Source organism: Hippocampus zosterae, chromosome 5 (genome assembly GCF_025434085.1).
Source record: "Hippocampus zosterae strain Florida chromosome 5, ASM2543408v3, whole genome shotgun sequence".
Classification (NCBI taxonomy): Eukaryota; Metazoa; Chordata; class Actinopteri; order Syngnathiformes; family Syngnathidae; genus Hippocampus; species Hippocampus zosterae.
In genome coordinates, this window is record NC_067455.1 from 6,455,117 (window position 1) to 6,473,075 (window position 17,959).

At 46.0% G+C, this 17,959-nt stretch overlaps 1 protein-coding gene across 3 annotated transcripts in view; it reads right to left on the minus strand.

Annotated features, from left to right (window-relative positions):
• sema6e (sema domain, transmembrane domain (TM), and cytoplasmic domain, (semaphorin) 6E) overlaps positions 1 to 17,959 on the minus strand; it is a 103,223-nt gene that overhangs the window by 8,543 nt on the left and 76,721 nt on the right. For 2 of the 3 annotated variants that reach the window (XM_052066467.1, XM_052066468.1), the window contains exons 6-20: positions 17,341 to 17,398; positions 15,217 to 15,273; positions 15,022 to 15,123; positions 14,667 to 14,757; positions 13,568 to 13,690; positions 13,399 to 13,487; positions 12,548 to 12,765; positions 12,299 to 12,430; positions 11,903 to 12,058; positions 10,357 to 10,533; positions 9,009 to 9,146; positions 7,339 to 7,416; positions 5,358 to 5,416; positions 4,628 to 4,678; positions 1,733 to 1,873 (exon numbers count right to left, since the gene is read on the minus strand). In XM_052066467.1, coding sequence (XP_051922427.1) covers positions 1,733 to 1,873; positions 4,628 to 4,678; positions 5,358 to 5,416; positions 7,339 to 7,416; positions 9,009 to 9,146; positions 10,357 to 10,533; positions 11,903 to 12,058; positions 12,299 to 12,430; positions 12,548 to 12,765; positions 13,399 to 13,487; positions 13,568 to 13,690; positions 14,667 to 14,757; positions 15,022 to 15,123; positions 15,217 to 15,273; positions 17,341 to 17,398 — 1,670 coding nt within the window. The remainder of the gene's footprint in view (positions 1 to 1,732; positions 1,874 to 4,627; positions 4,679 to 5,357; positions 5,417 to 7,338; positions 7,417 to 9,008; positions 9,147 to 10,356; positions 10,534 to 11,902; positions 12,059 to 12,298; positions 12,431 to 12,547; positions 12,766 to 13,398; positions 13,488 to 13,567; positions 13,691 to 14,666; positions 14,758 to 15,021; positions 15,124 to 15,216; positions 15,274 to 17,340; positions 17,399 to 17,959) is intronic. The other variant, XM_052066469.1, reaches the window with a different exon arrangement.

The window sequence follows — 17,959 nt, forward strand, 5'->3', positions numbered from 1 at the left end:
CTGTCAGTGATTTATGTTAGCGATTGTGTTGGCGGTCAGTAGTGTTCGTCGTAAGCTCACCGCTCACCACAAATCAGGGAGATGGTGCCGCCTCCACTGCCGAGTCAGCAACCTCAAACAGAACGTGCCGCATGTTGTGCTTTGCACCTTTAAATGGAGAGCACTGACATCTCATGCATGCTCTCCTTTGCATGCACACGGCCGCAAAGCAGTGTGCTTCCGGAGCAAACTTCCTAGCGGCTCGAATGGGAATATGATGCCACCAAGGAAGTTTCTTTTGCTTCGCCACAGTACACACGGAAGTCACTTTGCATGATTTCAACATGTTGACTGCAGATTTAAAGAAGGTGGCCGGCCGGGGGGGGGGGGGGGGGGGGGGCTGTTGGGGGCTCAATTTCAGTGGGGGATTTGGGATAGACGTTATGAGGAAGCAAGCGGGTCAGGCAGGGAAGACCACAGAAGGTGGGACATTGGTAGCGGGGGTTGGGGGGGGATACAATCACTGTGGGCCCAGTCAGTCGCTGTTGTCAAAAAAAAAACAAAAAACAAAAAAACCCCGTCTTGTGTGTAGTGTTTGAGATCCTTTTGTTGACGATGCATCGTGGTCACATACCGCAGAGACATCAAATCAGCTGCAGTGTTAACTCAATGTCAAAGCATGCTGGCTTGTGAAAAAAAAAAAACTCAATCTTCGCATTTTATTTAATCTTTGTTTTGGCGGTGTGACCTAGTTCCGTCACTGCTGATTGGTCAAGTTTTTTTTTTCACATCTAACAGGAATCCGGTCCATATGGACATTTGCATATTAAAGACTGGAGTCAGCGCTTCTGTGAGGAGCACGTTATGACCCGCTAAACTGATAAATATTTATAGATAAAATGAAATATTCTTCAAGTATTTGTTTGTCGGAGGCCATCTGCTGGGAGCAAATGTCCAACTTTTCTGCAGGCCTTTCAGTCTATCCCGTACAACAACATTTCTCAGGATAGTTGTTTGCCATGGTTTTGATAAGTACAAATAAACACTGATTTCATAATAAAAATAAAAAATAATGACCTCAGTGTTAATAACCACAGCACAGTGTGTGTGTCTGTGTGTGCAAAGTCTTCTTAATGTCGTCCTATTTCTTTTTCTCATTGTATGTGTTGCATCTCTTGATGCCCTTAGCGAGGATTTACGCCGCTCGGACAGCACACGCCAGCAAGAAGGTGAGACAGGTGGCGAGGAAAACCACTTCCTTAACTTCCATCTACCCTGCTAAAGCCTCCAAAAGCTGTTCTTATGACCTCCATCCACCAAGGAGACAACTTGTGCTGTATGGAGTGTGTTGTTCTAGTTTGTGCTGCTGGCATTGGCTCGCAAGCTAATGTTCGGGAGGGTACACTCTCGACATTGGTGTTCACACTGCTAGCTAGGAGACTTCTGATCGGGTCTCTCTTGCTGGTTGTGTTAGTCATGTTCGCCGTCGGTTTAGTTATTTACTTGCGTTAATCAGTCGTGCTGTCAGTTAGTTATGTTGGTCCGGCATTGTTTGCAGTCAATTGTGATAGTGATCACTTGTGTTAGCGGTCTGTTGTGTGACGATGAATTGAGTTAGTCAGCGCTGTTAGCGATCACTGGTGTGTTTAATTGCATTCGTCAGTCACTTGTGTTAGTCAGGCATATGGGACCCAAGCAGCGCAAATCCCTAAGAGGTTGCAGTGCACAAAAGACACAAGCCCCTTCCCCTTACCCTCCATCTCCACAATGATTGGCTCCGAGTCAGGTGACCCTAGCTCCCCCTCGTAGGGAGGGCCCTCCGGACCTGGACCTCTTTCAGGGTCACCTGCCTCCATATGATTGGATGGGCCGGCGCTTGTGGGGATGGCCTTCCCTGTGGTCGCAGCGGAGGAAGGGAGAGGAGGGGGAGGGGCAACACAGTGTTTGATTAGTGACTGGTCAATCAACTTCCGGATTCGGAAGGAAAATTGCTCAAGTGCACGCCTCGTTGTGAAACGTGTACACTCATCTGTCAATCAATCAATGATAGATGATTGACATGATGATTTTTAAAAAAATGTATGGTGACACAGGCGTGGGCAGGCTCACGTTAGCGATGTCGCTAACTGACAGGAAGCTAAACAACGTGTAGAATGTTTGTTGTGCAGTCGATTGTGTTAATCGTGTGAGTGGTCAGTTGCGTTGGGGGATTGTGATGTTCGCAGTCAATCGCGCGAGTTGCGCTAGGGGTCTGTCATGGTAGCTATCAGTTACGATGGTGGTCAGCTGATCTAGTCAGTCGTGTTAGCTATCAGTTGCGTAAGCGGTCTGTCACATTAGCGGTCAGTTGCATTAGAATTCTGAAAGGATGTTAAACGATGGCACGCGGAATGTTTGTCAATTGGCAGACATATTGTCCCGCTGACACAGTGTATGCTTGATAGCGTCATTAGCGCCCTCCTGTTAGCAGCGTGCTAAATGGCCCTTAAAGGGAGGAAAAAAAACCCTCAGTTTGTCATCTTCCTGGTGGAGTGCCAGATGACGGCGTCCTGCCACGTCACCATCTGTGCTCTCTCTTTGATTTATTGTGAAGGTTTTTGTTTCTATGGCAACGACGCAAAAGATGGAGGATAATCTGATTGGATATGCCGGTGGGTGTTTATCGTCCGCCTTTCTCCCTGCGGGCAACCATTGTTGAGATGGCAGGAAGTGGAAGAAAAATGGCGTCCGGGGCTTAGGCGAGTGGCGGCTTCGTGCGATCCATCAGCTTTGTTAGTGTGATAAATATTTTAGCAGACAAAAGAGCGACAAGCGTGAGAGTGCATCCGGCGGGTATCAACCACTGAGCTGCATCCTAAGGGTCGCCAGCATAGTGCTAACTTCGCCCCCAAGGAAGTGAAGTTATGGAAGTCTGGTAGGCAATATTTTGTTGCAATAGACATCGAGAACACAAACATTCGGGACAACTTAGGCTGACTACACATTAGGAACGGCACTACAAAATGGTAAACTCACTGCTTGTATGAGGGGCCCATGTAGTGGATATGGGGTCATTCCAAACACATCCTGGGTTGTATTCGTGGTTAGTCAATTGTGTTGGTGGTCAGTTATGTTGTTGGTTAGTGTGTCAGTGGTCATTTAGTCAGTCATTCAGTGGTCTTTGGTCAATCACGTTCGTTTACAGTCGGTCTTGTCAGTCGTCGGTCGGCCATATTAGCACTTAGGTATTAGCAGTCAAGCCGCGTTCGTGGTCAGTCAGCTGTGTTGACGGGCAGTCTTAGCGGTCTGTCAATCCGGTTAATGCTCAAGGCAGTGGTGTTTAGTGGTTAGTCAGTTGTATTAGAGGTCCGTCATGCTAGCCATCAGTCGTGTTATTGGACAGTCGCGTTAGTCGTCAGTTTCCTTAGCGGTCAATCGTGTTCACGCTCAGTCAGTCAGTTAGTGGTTAGTCAGTGGTCTTAGCGGTCGGTTGTATTAGCGGTTAGATGTTTGTTGGTCAGTCAAGTAGTGCTAGTCTTCAGTCAGTTGTGCTAGCGGTCAGTCGTGTGTGCAGTCAATTGTGTTAGCTGTTGGTATATTAAGATATTTTGTGATGTTTTCTTTAACCAATGTATATCTTCTCAGAGGTAAACTCTTGAACCTGCTTTGGAATAATTGCAAGTAAATGATTACAAATAAGATAAACCCTTTGGAATGCTTTTAAATGATCACAAGTGAGATAAGTGAGATTGAACCTGCTTTGGAATAATTGCAAGTAAATGATTACAAGTCCGTGCCACTTGGTTACACAACAAACAGTGTGGCGTAAGAAGGGATGAGAATGGCCACTCACCCCTCCCGATGCACACACTTTAGAGGATAAAAGGATGGGAGCAATGCTACTTCAGCAGAGTCCGCTATGGGTTACCGTACGAACGCCTAGCTCGTATTGAAGCTCACTCTGCTGAGGGTGTTGGCTCTCCACCCTACTGGCACACGGTAAGAGTTCTTTAGCTTTATACAACTTGTTGGAACTGTGTTATCATTTCTGTGTGGGACCAATAAAGTGCCTATTGTTGGTAGCCAGAAGTGTCTTGTCATTATTTCTGAGTGCCTATCTCCGACGATCCTTTATAAAACTTGATATTCATTCAAATTGGGTATCAGAAGTGTTTCAAACAGCTGTCGACCAGTCATTTTCGTGGTCAGTCAGTCTTGTTAGCAGTTAGCTACGCTAGTGCTCAGTGAGTCAGTCGTGTTATGGAGGTCAGTGGTGTTAGCAACCATTCAGTCTTGTTGGCGGTCAGTCAAGAGATACAAAATGGATGCCCACAGTGTGGGTCTGCCAAGACAGGCCGTGACAAACGTGAACAATTTTTTCCTTCAGGGCCTCCTGGGTTGTATCGGAGCAACGGCCAGCTCGGCCGTGTCCCGATACTTCATTCCCAGCACGCCACAGGCACTGGTGAGCCAAATGAGACATGACAGCGATGGCAGTCCTCGGGGATAAAGACCATTAAAGACAAAGGCCGCCATGTTTAAGCTGTCACCGAACAGCCTGAATGAAAGATTCCGGAAGCTTCCAGGCGGCATTCAGAAGTACGGACGAGCAAGTGGTCATTTGTGGAGAGAACATGGGGGTGGGGGGGGGGGGAATTTGTGAACTGACCGTAAGACGAGTCCAGAGGTGTGTTATGCTTGCGAGTGGTCGCCAGGATATCTGAAGATGGAAAACAAAGAAAACGTTTGGAATTTGTTTTCCCGTCAAGGATTCCCAGGCTCGACTGTGATTCATCTCCAATGGGATATCTTTGTTGTCGCCTTTGTTGTTGTTGTCTGCGTTAGGCAAACGAGCGATAAAAACGGCATCCGAGAAACGCCTCACCATACCGGGGAAGATTAAAAGCACTTCCTAGAGGGGTATCACAGGAGCGGTCGGAATAAAATTGTTCGGCATTCTCCCGACACGATTGCAACATGCTAATGCTTCATGCTAATGTGTGTGTTTGGAGGGGGTGAGCAGCTATCTCGTGTCGAACCTGACATGACTGACGTTTGTTTTTCCTTTCAGCTGCCAGAAGACGCCGATGTTGTAAACGTTATTTATTTATCAATTTATTTATTTGTTTTTTTAACGTGTGCGAGCACTGGACGGAATAATTAGCATCTCGTCTGGAACGTTCTTCACGGCCGACTGACGACAAACTGATAGTCTGTCAGCTTCACGCAATTAAAAAGACAATCTTCAGGATTCAATGAGGAGATCAACGTCGGCGCAGCCTACAGCAGTCGACAAGTACGTGCTAACTAGCTAGCCGAGAGACAATACAGTACTGGCGACGGTAGATTCCATTAGCCTTTTGTTTATGTTGTGAGAAGACAACGCGGTGGGGACTCACCGTGACAGGCGTTCGGATGGAGAGGAGCGGCGTTCTCCACATCCTGCTCAAAGGCGCTTCTGGGTGGACACACAAAAAAAAAAAAACATTTGCGTCAGCAACTAACATTTCACACGTGATATGATGCCACCTATGTCATATGTCACATGTGTCACATGATGTCGGAGGTCACATGGTGCCGCTCAAGTCTGCTGTGTCACTGCTCAAAGATGCTTAAACGATGCCACATGTCACCTGAGTTAGATGGTGCCACCCATGTCACATGATACCATGCCCGTGCACCCAAATCGCATGTGATGCGTCATGTGGCATCTGTGCCGCAAGGGACCACCTACAGTATGTCACGCGTCAGCTGTCTTTCATAATGCCACCTGTCACATGTCCCTTATGTCATATGCGTGTAAGTCGTGTGACGCTATAATAAATCCAATGTGCTTTAGTTTGGACTCAAAGATGCTTAAATGAAGCCATATGTGATGTCCGCATCCGACACGTGATGCCACCAATAATATCCGTGTCACATTATACCGCCGACGTCACCTGTTATCTTGCGATCTCGCGCGCGTCACGCCACGCGTGTCATATTTGCCGTCTTCGGTCTCATTTGTGTCGCATGAGCTCACCTAATATCACATTTCATCCGATTCCGTCGCTCTGATGTAGCATCGTTTGTGTCATGACTTCTGACCACACGGAATCATGTCATTCGCTACCATTCATATGATTGCTCGTCCTAATATAAACTCGTCATGATGTGACATCAAAATAAACCGCGTATGATGTCATGTGATGCCGTCATTAAGGCGACGGGTAAAATTGTATTTCTACTTTCTCCTCCTCATGAGTAACAACGCTGATGATGTTTGCCTGCTGAGACTGCCAGGTAGGCAATGAAGACAGAGGCACGACACCAGAACGCGCTGTCATTTTTTTGTTGAGACTTCCTGCTGTGGCTTGTGCTGCTACAAGGTAAAAGTTTCTGGACAAAACTTTTTTTAAAGCTATGTACTGTGAATGAGAACAGCGTGTGCGGAACACGACAAAGAAGATTTTTCGTCACAGTCTCGACTTGAAATCACAACCACCCCCCCTATCCCCCCCACACACCTTACCTCCACAAAAAAAATGAAGAATTTGAGATTCTAGCCTCGGTGTGACATCTTTGTCACAAAAATATAGAGTAGAAAAAGAAGAGGTGAAATAGAATTATAGAAGATGTCATCAAGCTTGCATGGTAAATATGAGCGCCTCTTCTCAGGAAAGCTGACTCCGACTTTGCGCTGTCACTCAAGTCACAAGCTGTCAGCGACAATATGACACCTGTGTCCAATGTCCCATGATGCCACATGTTAAATTGGATTGGATTGGACATTTGCAATATACGGCATATCATGTCACCTCCGGAACAATATGAAAACAAGTTTCCTTATGCAACTAAGCAAATGGAATCCATCCATCCATCCATCCATCCATCCATCCATCCATCCCTGCAGTATGGTGCGCAAGTGGTTAGGACGTCTGCCTCGCAGTTCTTATGCTTTGGATTTGAATTGCCGATGCTCATTCCACATCCATGCGTATTAAACAATAATAGAGCACAAAAGACGTGTCGAAATCTAAATCACTTGGTCTGCATTTTTGCTCTGGATTGTGGAATGCGGAGCGGAGGATCTAGCACGGTTCTACAACACCCCTGACTGTTCGCTCATTGGACGGCGGCCCGTAAATGAAAAACCTCAGCGAGCCGCTCGGGAATGTTATGTCAGAATGTCGTCTCTTTCCATCACTAAAGGGGCCTTCCAACGAAATGAAGCTCACAGTGCGGAGTGGAAAATTCAGCCGCTCGCAGCAAACGCACAGCAAGTCCTTGACTGTCACTCAACAGTTAGTCCCGCCTTTATCAGCTGTCTGCTAACCGCGTCTTGTTTTTGATGATGTCACTGCGACATCCTAACGGCATCAACACATTGTAGAGACTTACTTGATTCCGGGTGTGGTGGCGACACACTTTCCGGTCTTCAGCCACACGCAGTAAGGGTCCCGTGAGGACAGGCAGCGTCTGCAAGGCAGGAGAGACGACCATTTTGAAGTATTAGTGTCTTCGGTGTTCCCCCTGCGATATCATGGCTTGTCCTTTGCGGCTCCGTGATGGCATATGTATATTTTCAAGTCATCGTCGATCGGATTTTATAGTATACAGGCAAGTCTGATTTTAGCGTTGCGTGCCTTTCGTGGAGTATTACATTGTGCTAGAACTTTCCAGGTAACACTGAGGTCTCCTGGAAGAAATGCAACATATATTAAGAGCAACAAGAAAAGGCAAAAAAGGTCCACAATTAAAATGCGAAGAAAGCAAAAGTATGGTGATGAATGTATGCTTTGCTGCTCCGTGTGCATTGAAGTAGCAGTTGTTGAAAGTTGATAACTCCCGTAGCATATTTGCCAAATCCTACTAGCCCGTCTATGGCATTTCACATCATATTAGCATTAAGCTAACAAAATGAAGCTATTTGGTTTGTTTGAACGTGTGTCTAAGTTTAAGTGTTTTTTGTTAACTTGAACTGCATTTAAATCACAGATTTTTCACCTATGACTGATGGCAGTGGAACTTATCCCCTGTGGTCAATGAGGGCCAGTGTATTTACTATATATTGATTTGCCCATATATGGTATGCGCAAGACTGAGTAATACGAGTGGTGATCCGGCATTCTCAATGCACATTTAAGGAGCAAATGACGCGTGTCTCAGCTCTACAGCCAGCGCTTGCAGAGCTTAAGTAGGAATCGCTTCCATGCATTTTACCCCTCCGCCCCAAATCCCATCCAAAAACACCCCTTTAGTCCCCCCCCGACTTGCATTTAACCCCCCCCCCCCTCCTCCTTCCCCCCCAAATATCCTCCAACACTGGCTCCTGGTCAATCAGCTGGATCCAATCTGGCAGTGAAAGTGTGAGTGCTGCCGAGACGTTTGCATGCAATGGGACTTTATCAATTCCCCGAAGGAGGAGCAATCCTTCCTCTCGCTTTACATACTCAAAGGGGGGGGGATAAACGGGGGCTCGGAGGGGGTGACTGAGTTGAACATTCCTCCCCGAAAATAGAAAACGACGATGAGGGGGGGGGAGATAAACAGGGGGCTCGGAGGCCGTGACTGAGTCGAACCGAGTTGAACATTCCTCCCCGAAAATAGAAAATGACGCTGAGAACGTGGAAGGAGCAAACAGAAACAAAAACAAAGAGTCAACATCTGATAGCATTGAATTGCTTCCTTATCAGACTTGAAAGTAGTCAAACACAAGGAATTGTGTTTGACTTCAACGCTACAAAAAAAGTATTCCAGAGATGCATTATTGTTGGCGGTTGTCAAGGAATCTTCTCCATTTTAGGCCACATCATTGCTGTTACTGGGTCGTTTCCAGCGATGGCTTTCTTTCAGCTTCTGAGTTGCTACAGTTCGGGGTTGTGTCAGTTGTATGACCTCACCGGTGTCAAGAACCCGACCCATTTAAGGCATAGCGAGGAGTTAAAGCGACATGTTTGATTGAACATTGAACCATTCACCATTGTTGTTATTTTGTCTTTTCCACTCATGATTCTTTTCCCGCTTCCGATTGGCTACAGTATCAGGAGCACGGGCGGGATGCCACTCACGTCTTGCAATCGCTGTAGTCGTCGCAGCGGCTGAGCGGTACGCGGATGACGCACCCGGAGAAGGCCACGAAGAGGGCGTGGTGGTCTCGATCGAGCTCCATTGCCAAGACCCGACGCGCCTCCCCTCTCACGTTGCATCTGGAAGTTGACACGGCAAGGAGTCTGAACAAACTTTCACGTGGCGTCGTCGGGAAATAAACGGCTTCAAGTGGTGTGCTGATGCAAAGCATTACATTTTAATGGAGGGAGCGGGTTAAAAATGCACACACGCACATACGTGCGCCAACGTAACAGAAAGTAGACGATGGTAAATGAAAAACGACATTCTGAAAGGTGGCGTCTATCTTTTCAGCTATGATGTTGAAGGAAAAAAAAAATCACAGGTTACTAAAGTAACTCGAGTGAGCAAAAGAATGAAAAGTAGTAGGAGTGGCTAAGGCAAAGCTAAACAAAAGTAAACCCATGCTTTGCTAGGAAGAAACAAACTTTGGGATAAGTGAAGCTAAGAAAAGGTTAAGAAGAAGCGGCCTTAAGAAAAGGGTACGTCAAACAGAAGCTAAAAAAATAGGTAATAAAAAGCCAGCATAAGCGGAGCCTAATCTAAAATAAGGCTCCCTCTTATGAAGAAGTCTTGTGAAGAAGCTAAGCTAAGAAAAGGCTAAAAAGAATCCAAGCTAGGAAGCCTAAGAAAGTAAAGACAAAAAAAGCTACGGCGTGAAAGAAGGCAAAGTAAGGGGGAAAAAAAATTCAGAAGAACCTAATTTAAAAAGAAACTAAGGTAAGAAAAGGCTGCAATCAGAAAAAAAAGTTAAGGAAAAGCAAAGCAGAGCTATGGAAAGTCTGAGCTGAAAAGAAGGTACGAGAAGAAAAAGCTATGTCAAAAAGAACACATTTTAAGAAGAGTTTAAAAACAAGCAAGAAACGAAGATGCAGTTAAAAGTTAAATGACCATCACTTTTATTCTTTATTCTTTTTTTTTTTTTTTACATGATGCACCATTCTCATTTATTGTGAAATAATCAAATTGGAACACATATTTGTTACATATTTTGATGCATTTTTATGCTTTACAAAACATTTATGTCTGAATTCTGGGGGGTCTTGGAACGGATTAGGGCATTTACATGGAAAACACGTCTCTATTTAAAACATTTTCTAGTTAGGACATTTTTTCCAGAACCAATTAATTTCGTAAGTAGAGGTACCACTTCAGACTTCAATATTTTAGCTAAAAAAAAATAAATCAACTTATATGAGAGGAAAATAATGATGAATCGAAGCTTTGAAAAATCAATGTTAAGACACGCAAGAAAATAAGCACAGCCAAGAAGAATGTTTCGATTGTTACCTGTTATCGTTGTAGACGCTGATGTCCTCCAGAAGAGTGGTGCTGAGCGTCTGATTGTTTCCATCGGTGCTGGTGAGAACCTTCAGAACTCGGCCGTCCTCCGAACCCAAGAAGATGACTGTGAAGTTCCTGTTGGGACCCGCAGACGTGTCGACTGCGATCTGAGTCAACTTGAACCTGCCATGACACAAAACATCCCCATCAGCAACATGGAAAAACAAGATTAGGATTGCTCCTCTTCCCAAGATCATCTTTTGTGTCATCGAGGTTGGCAATTTACAATTATTCTTTGTTTGTTGTTCTTAGTATCATATTCGGGAAACGCTCTTGTTTTGGGGATTTGTCTTGTGCTTGGGATTGGGATTGCTTTTGTTCTGACGATTGTTCTTATTCTTGGTGTTAGTCTTATTCTCGTTACAGCACTTGGCATTTTTCCTGGAAATATTCTGGGATTGTTTTAGTTGTCGGCATCCTTATTCTTGAGGTCGGTCTTGAAATTGTTCTGGTGATTGTTGGAGTTCTGAGGCTTGCTCTCGTGACCTTTCCAGCGAGGCTTTTAGGGTTGTTCTTGGGATCGATCCTTTTTCTTCAGATCGTTCTGACTTCTGGGATTGTTTTTGTTCCGGGGATTATTCTTGTTGGGCTGTTCTTGTTATCTTGTCATTGTGATTATTCCCACGCTAACTTGAAGAAATCAATCAGCTGATCTCCCCGCCTCACCAGAACGCCCTCGTTCACCTTCACCCGTTAATCCATCCATGTCACCACTCCGTCTCAACATCGATCCGCTTGCTCGACTCTTTTGAATATCAGCTTCTGATCTTCAATTTTCTCAAAAACCAACAGCCTGTATTATAATCGGATGCGCCTTGGTTATGGATCAATATTATGATCTTTGGACGTAATATTTTCAAAGTTCTGTAAAGCGCTTTGTTAGAGCTGCAGCCGGTTGTGAAAGCTCTATGTAAACAAAGCTGTATTGTATTGTATTCGCTTTAGCGTAGCTCCATCTAGTGGATACATAACACAACTGCAGCCACTATTGTAGCTTCTATTCTATGCGCCTTATAATGCGGTGCGCCCGATATATGAAAACAGCTTTAAAATAAGCCATTCATTGAATAATAATAATAATAATTGAATAACCCTTATTCAATTACATTTTTTTGTCTATTGCCTCATTGTCTGTTTTATCTAAAATCATCCCCTAACCATAACCTTCTCTCATTGTAACTTTCCAGCTTTTTTTCTGCTCCCAAAAACAGTAACACTTTTTCAAGAAATAACACACTATTTCCAGAAAAAAATCGTACATTATCAGAGTAAAGTTGCATTTTTTTTTAGCTGCGGTTGTTAAAGACAATAAAATTTTCAGCTTTTCAATTCCTATGACATTTACAGTCACGATCGGGTAGTTATTTTTAATTGCCCCCTTTAGAAAAAAAATACATTCCCAATACATGTGAGATGCTGTCAATCACGATGATACTTCAAGTGCGTGGAATACGTGTAAGAACTTCCAGGGTTGTTCTGGGCCTGTGCGTACCTGCTGGTGGTCCTGGTGAAGAGTGGCCTGTTATTGGCGGAGGGCACGGCCTCATCCATGAGCGGGTAGGACTTGATGAATGTCAGCATTTCGTCGGGGAAAGCGGTGGATGACTTCAGGTCAGCAGCTGAACCTTCGCCGGCGCAGCAGCCGGGCCTGGGCGACAACAGAGCATGGACAGGGGAAGCTAAGCTAATTTAAGAGGATACTATGCTGAGGAGAAGCTAAGTTAAGAAATCATTAATAAGAGGAATCTAAGGTGAAAAGAAACAAAGTCACTAGAGGATGAGGAGGCTAAGCTGAAAAGATGCTAAGCTAAGAAAAAGCGAGGGAGTGAAGAAAACGCTACGTGTAGAGGCTAAGGTGAGAAGACGCTAAGCTAAGAAGTAGCATCACCTTGGTTTGGGGACCTGCTCATCGGGGACGGGCGTCCAGGCCGCCTCGCTGTTCTTCTGCTCCTTGAACTTCCCGCTAAAGGCCTTCTCGATGTCATCCATGTAGAAGGCGCACACGGCCGAGCCGGTGATGCTGCAGGTAGACCAACGAGACACCGGGGTGTGAGACCAGTCACCGTGCAAATAATAAGATATCTGAACTGGTATGATGTACCATGAGGTACCATGGACGAGTCGCCGTGGTACTGACCTGTTTGCCTGTGTAGTGAAGACACCGAGCACGGCGGGCCGGCGGTTGATCTGCAGCACGTTAGTGAGCGACTGCAGCACGTCAAAGTAGAAGAAGGAGTCTCCGGGCACAGAGCAGTTGAGGCGGGCCTTCAGGAAGGATGTCCAGTAGCGCTCCAGAACCCGAGGCGAACCGCCGTTGTCGTTCTTACACACGCGCGCTACTCTGGAGAAAACCACCTAAGCGGCACCAGAGAGCCAAGACACGCTATGTTAAGAAAAAAATATCTTGTGTACAAATAGTTAGGGCGTCTGGTGTGCCTGACTGATGTGTGAAATTAAACGACCAATTCATCTTTTGGTTAGCTGGCCATTTCTGAAAATGGGTCTGCGAGCGAGACACTCAATATTGCACCACTATGATCTAACTATGCAGCTAAATTACATAATCCCTCCCCAAATTCAGGTACTCCTATCAATGACAATTTCAGCGAGGCTGGATAAACCTCCACGGCCAAAAAAACGACTTTGAAGAACTGTTAGCAAAGATTAGCTAAGCGTGTTAGTGGAATTGACTTCTCATGACAAGATTGTAATCTCAAAGTGGGGCAAAGCGGTCAAAGTGGGGGATATGTGTGCTTGGCCATACCATGCGCCACACCGCTACATGAATTGACAATCGCATTTCTGTGGCTCAGTGATTAAATACTGCTGCAATGACAACATTAAATCACTACGAGTACTCGCGTTAAGTGAGATAACATTATTAGCTTCTTAATGACACTCGACTGCTGGGTGAAATTGTTGGATGGGTATTTGTGTTTGTCGAGGTCATGCGACACATTTACGAGACAATTTTGGCGAGGGTCTCACCTTGCCCAGTGACGTGTACTCCACAGCGATCTCGCTGAAGAAGAAGTACACAAAGTTGCCGTACTCGATGGCGTGCAGGAAGTGAGGCTCTGGTGTCGTGGAAAGGACATGCATGACTCCGCTGATCAAGGCGGGGGGGGAAGAAAAAACAGCGACACCATGAGCTCACCTCGCAGCCATTTTGAATCGTACTTGACAGTCCGCAGTACGGGGCGACTCTCCCCCAAGCTGCGGTAAATCACCGCGTCGCTCGCCAAGAAGTCAGTCATGGTTGCCGAGTAGAAGTCACCCCCTGGGAGACAAGACAAAACATAATACAGTGGGTACCTCTACTTACGAACGTCTCTCCATACGACATTTTCAAGTTACGAAACGCATCAACGGGAAAATATTGCCTCTTTTTACAAAAGAAATTTCAAGATACGAAAGGTAAAAATACAGTATGGGCTGCTAATCACAGCTCCGAGTTTCTCAAACGCAACATACTTATAGCCGCTCTGCCATTGGCTATTAGCGAGCATCATCCTGGCATCCCATTGGTGAAGAGGGACCACTTACCGTTTCTGTCTACGTGTACGATAAATAGATAGATATGTGTTTCTGCAGTGTCCTCATCATTCAGCCCTCAGATGCTTTTTAGTCTCAGATTTACATTGTAGGCGGCCCGGTAGGCCAGTGGTTAGCACGTCGGCTTCACAGTGCAGAGGTACCGGGTTCGATTGCAGCTCCGGCCTCCCTGTGTGGAGTTTGCATGTTCTCCCCGGGCCTGCGTGGGTTTTCTCCGGGTGCTCCGGTTTCCTCCCACATTCCAAAAAATATGCATGGCAGGCTGATTGGACGCTCTAAATTGTCCCTAGGTGTGAGTGTGAGCGTGGATGGTTGTTCGTCTCCGTGTGCCCTGTGATTGGCTGGCAACCGATTCAGGGTGTCCCCCGCCTAATACCCGAAGACAGCTGGTATAGGCTCCAGCACCCCCCGCGACCCTAGTGAGGATCAAGTGGCTCGGAAGATGAATGAATGAATATTTACATTGTATGCTATTCCATATGTATACTATGCCAATCAGTGACATAACAGTACTCAGTGCCGTGATTGGTCAAAACCAAAGTTTGGTAGGCGTGCCCAATCGGAGCAACATTTTGTACGCAATGTCCCGCCTTTCATGAGCAGATCACATCGGAGCAGTCCCAGATCGGTTCTTTAAGTGATTCATGTACCAGTCTGGGTCTTTCCAGGTTAAAACCAGCGCCTTTGTCAGTATAACGCACCTGCAAAAAGCCCGACGTTGGACTGATGCGACTCGAAGGGACAACGAGCCTGACCGACCATCTCCTCGCCGTCCTGCTCCAAAGTCGACATCTGATGACACAATATGACAAAAACTGACTCTGCACATACCTTTTACACTGCTCCCAAAAAGTGAAATCATTCATTTTTGGGGGGTAAAATTTCAGGATGAACCTCCGGAGCTCTTTAAACTTGAATTTAAGTTGACTATTACTAAACTTCTGAAAGCATAAAGTCTCTTCAATGTTTCAGTTTCGGGTAATTCTCACAACAATTTCACATCAAGTCTCTTTTAAATACTATTCGTCTTATTTTCATATGATGACATGGTGGTACCTTGTAGTTGCGACATGTGGGGTTGAAGGCGTTAGTACCGCACGCAAACAGCGTCTCATCGTTGCGGGGCACCAAAACTTTGATGTAATTGTAACATTCATCCTGGCGGGGATTAAAAAAAAAAATACAATAAAATCGCCGTCAATGCATGCGCGCAGGAGTGCGTGCACGCGAGAGGGCGGATGGGATACTTACGCTGTTCTTCCCTCGCACCGTGCACTTGTCCACATCCTTCGTCTTCCACGTCAGCTTCTGGGGAAATAAACAACACGTCAAATTTGAGAGGGAAAAGCGAGGAAGCTAAGATGAGAAGAAGCCAAGCTAAGATGAAGCTAAGCTAAAAAAAAAAAAAAAAAGTTAAGGAGAGAAGAGACCTGACTAAGGCAGCTAAGCTAAGCCGCAAAGGTGAAGCTTAGCTAAAAAGATGCTGAGAAGACTAAAACTAAAAAGATAAGGAGTCACTCAGTTGAAAAGGTGCTAGCAAAAAGCTGAGCTCAGATGAAGTTAAACAAAGAAACGCGATGAAACTCAGCCGAGAAGAAGCCACGGAAAGACGAAGCCAAGCTAAGAAGAGGCTACTCACAAAGAAACAACATTGAAATGATTAAAAGAGGAAGCCAAGAAAAGGAGAAAAGATGAAGCTAAGCTAGAAAGTATGCGAGCGAGAAAAAGACAAAAGAGGCAAGAATAAAGATGACCAGCTGACGTTGATCCACTGCGTTATAACGACGCCACAGCAATGAGGTCATTAACTGTGAACGAGTAGTGTCCCAAGACTACATTTGGACTGACGAGCGACGTCTTTAGTTCACTCCAAATCTACAAAAAATACCGTGGAGTGGCGAGGGAGTAGGAAATGACTGAATGATCCCAACCACAGCCTATGACAGGAGTCATATTCGCACCATCTCGCATCCTCTAATTTTTTTACACACTACACGACAGCACGAGACGCCACAAAACACAAACAACCACACACCGACCAAATATGACCGCACAGCAACCCAACCAAACAACTTCACACAAGCCAAGGAAACAAAACACACCAGTAGAGACACACACACACCACATGCCAAGACATTCTAAACTAGACATGTCCAAAGTCCGGCCCGCGGGCCAAATCCGGCCCGCGGTCGAATTTCATCCGGCCCTCGGCCCCCGTCATAAACTCAGTGCCGTCTGGCCCGCAGGTTGGGCGCGATGGAACACGTGTTGCATTGACTGAGGTCTCGTAGACTGGTGAGTGATGTTTCATAGAGTACTGCTTCCCTCTAGTGGCTAAATGAGTAATAGCATTCACTAAATGAGTAATAGCATTTAGACACTAGAGGGCATCACTCACGAGTTAACAAGACATCACTCCGTGTTTATATTGACTGATATGTCATATTTCAAATGATCTTTGCAGTTGTGGATATGTGTATTGCTTGTTCATTTCCCGGTTGTTCGAGTCAAAGATTTTGTGACTATAGAAAAGTCACGGTGATACATTTTATGTTTCAAATCAATCAATTTGCACTCAGGAGACTTCTGTTTAAGAAAAAGTCAAGTGAATAAGCAGTTGCATGTGATATACCTGTTTCAAATGAACCAAAAGAAATTCTTAAGATTGTTGAAATTAAAATAAAAATGGAAATGTGAAACAGACTGGCTTACTAAAATTTGTTGAACAATATTGTTGTTCAATGTAAAGAATGTCAGCCAAGGTCGGCCCCCCGAAATTTTACCACATAAAATCTGGCCCCCTTGGCAAAAAGTTTGGACACCCCTGGCGTAAACCAAAACAACCGCAACACGGAAGACAACATAAACACGAAACACACCAAAAAAACAAAAGACACACCCCAAACAACACGACCCTCAACCCAACACACGTCAAGACAAAATCCCGAGCCAACACCCTGCAACGCAAGTCACAACAAAACAAATCAGCACGACGTACCACACAACCCAACAGCCCACATAAACGTTTCACACAAGAGCATCGGGAGATGGATTAGTTCTGCCTAACATTAGGCACACGTGTGCGTGCGATCAGGCAGACTAATCGGTGGCGGCATCCATCTTGCCTGCTCATCTCAATACATAAACGTAGCGGCGGCGGGCCGCTCGCCGCGTTTTATTTAAGTCCAATCATGTTTGACAAATGAGGCCGGTTTCCCGGGCGGCGCGGGGGCTCCGAGCCCGTTGGATCGGTGATTGGAAAACACTCGAATTCTCCCGTAGCGGAATAACGAGACGCTGACGTTGCCGCCTGATCGAGAAAGCAAGTGCGGCGGGATCACGCGACGACGCGCGCGTTGGGGCGAACGCTCTTACCTGCTGCGGGAAGATTTGCTCCGAGGACATCGCCAGATTGATGGCAAAAACGTGATCCCTGGAAGGAGGAGGAGATGCTAACTGTTAGCCTAGCACAGAATATAGATACTTCACTGTTCTCGTAGTATCCACAATGAAAACGAAATGGCAAAGCAGGCATGATCTTTCATTCATTTTCCGAGCCGCTTGATCCTCACTAGGGTCGCGGGGGGGGTTGCTGGAGCCTATCCCAGCTGTCTTCGGGCACTAGGCGGGGGACACCCTGGATCGGTTGCCAGCCAATCGCAGTGCACACAGAAACGAACAACCATTCGCACTCACACCTAGGGACAATTTAGAGCGTTCAATCAGCCTGCCACGCATGTTTTTGGAATGTGGGAGGAAACCGGAGTACCCGGAGAAAACCCACGCAGGCCCAGGGGAGAACATGCAAACTCCACACAGGGAGGCCGGAGCTGGAATCGAACCCGGTACCTCTGCACTGTGAAGCCGACGTGCTAACCACTGGACTACCGGGCCGCCCCAGGCATGATCTATTATTCATATATTTTAAAAAAACATGCACGCTCTTGGTGCCTCAGGGTCCGTCATGAACCTCTTTTAAGTCGGGCCGCCATGA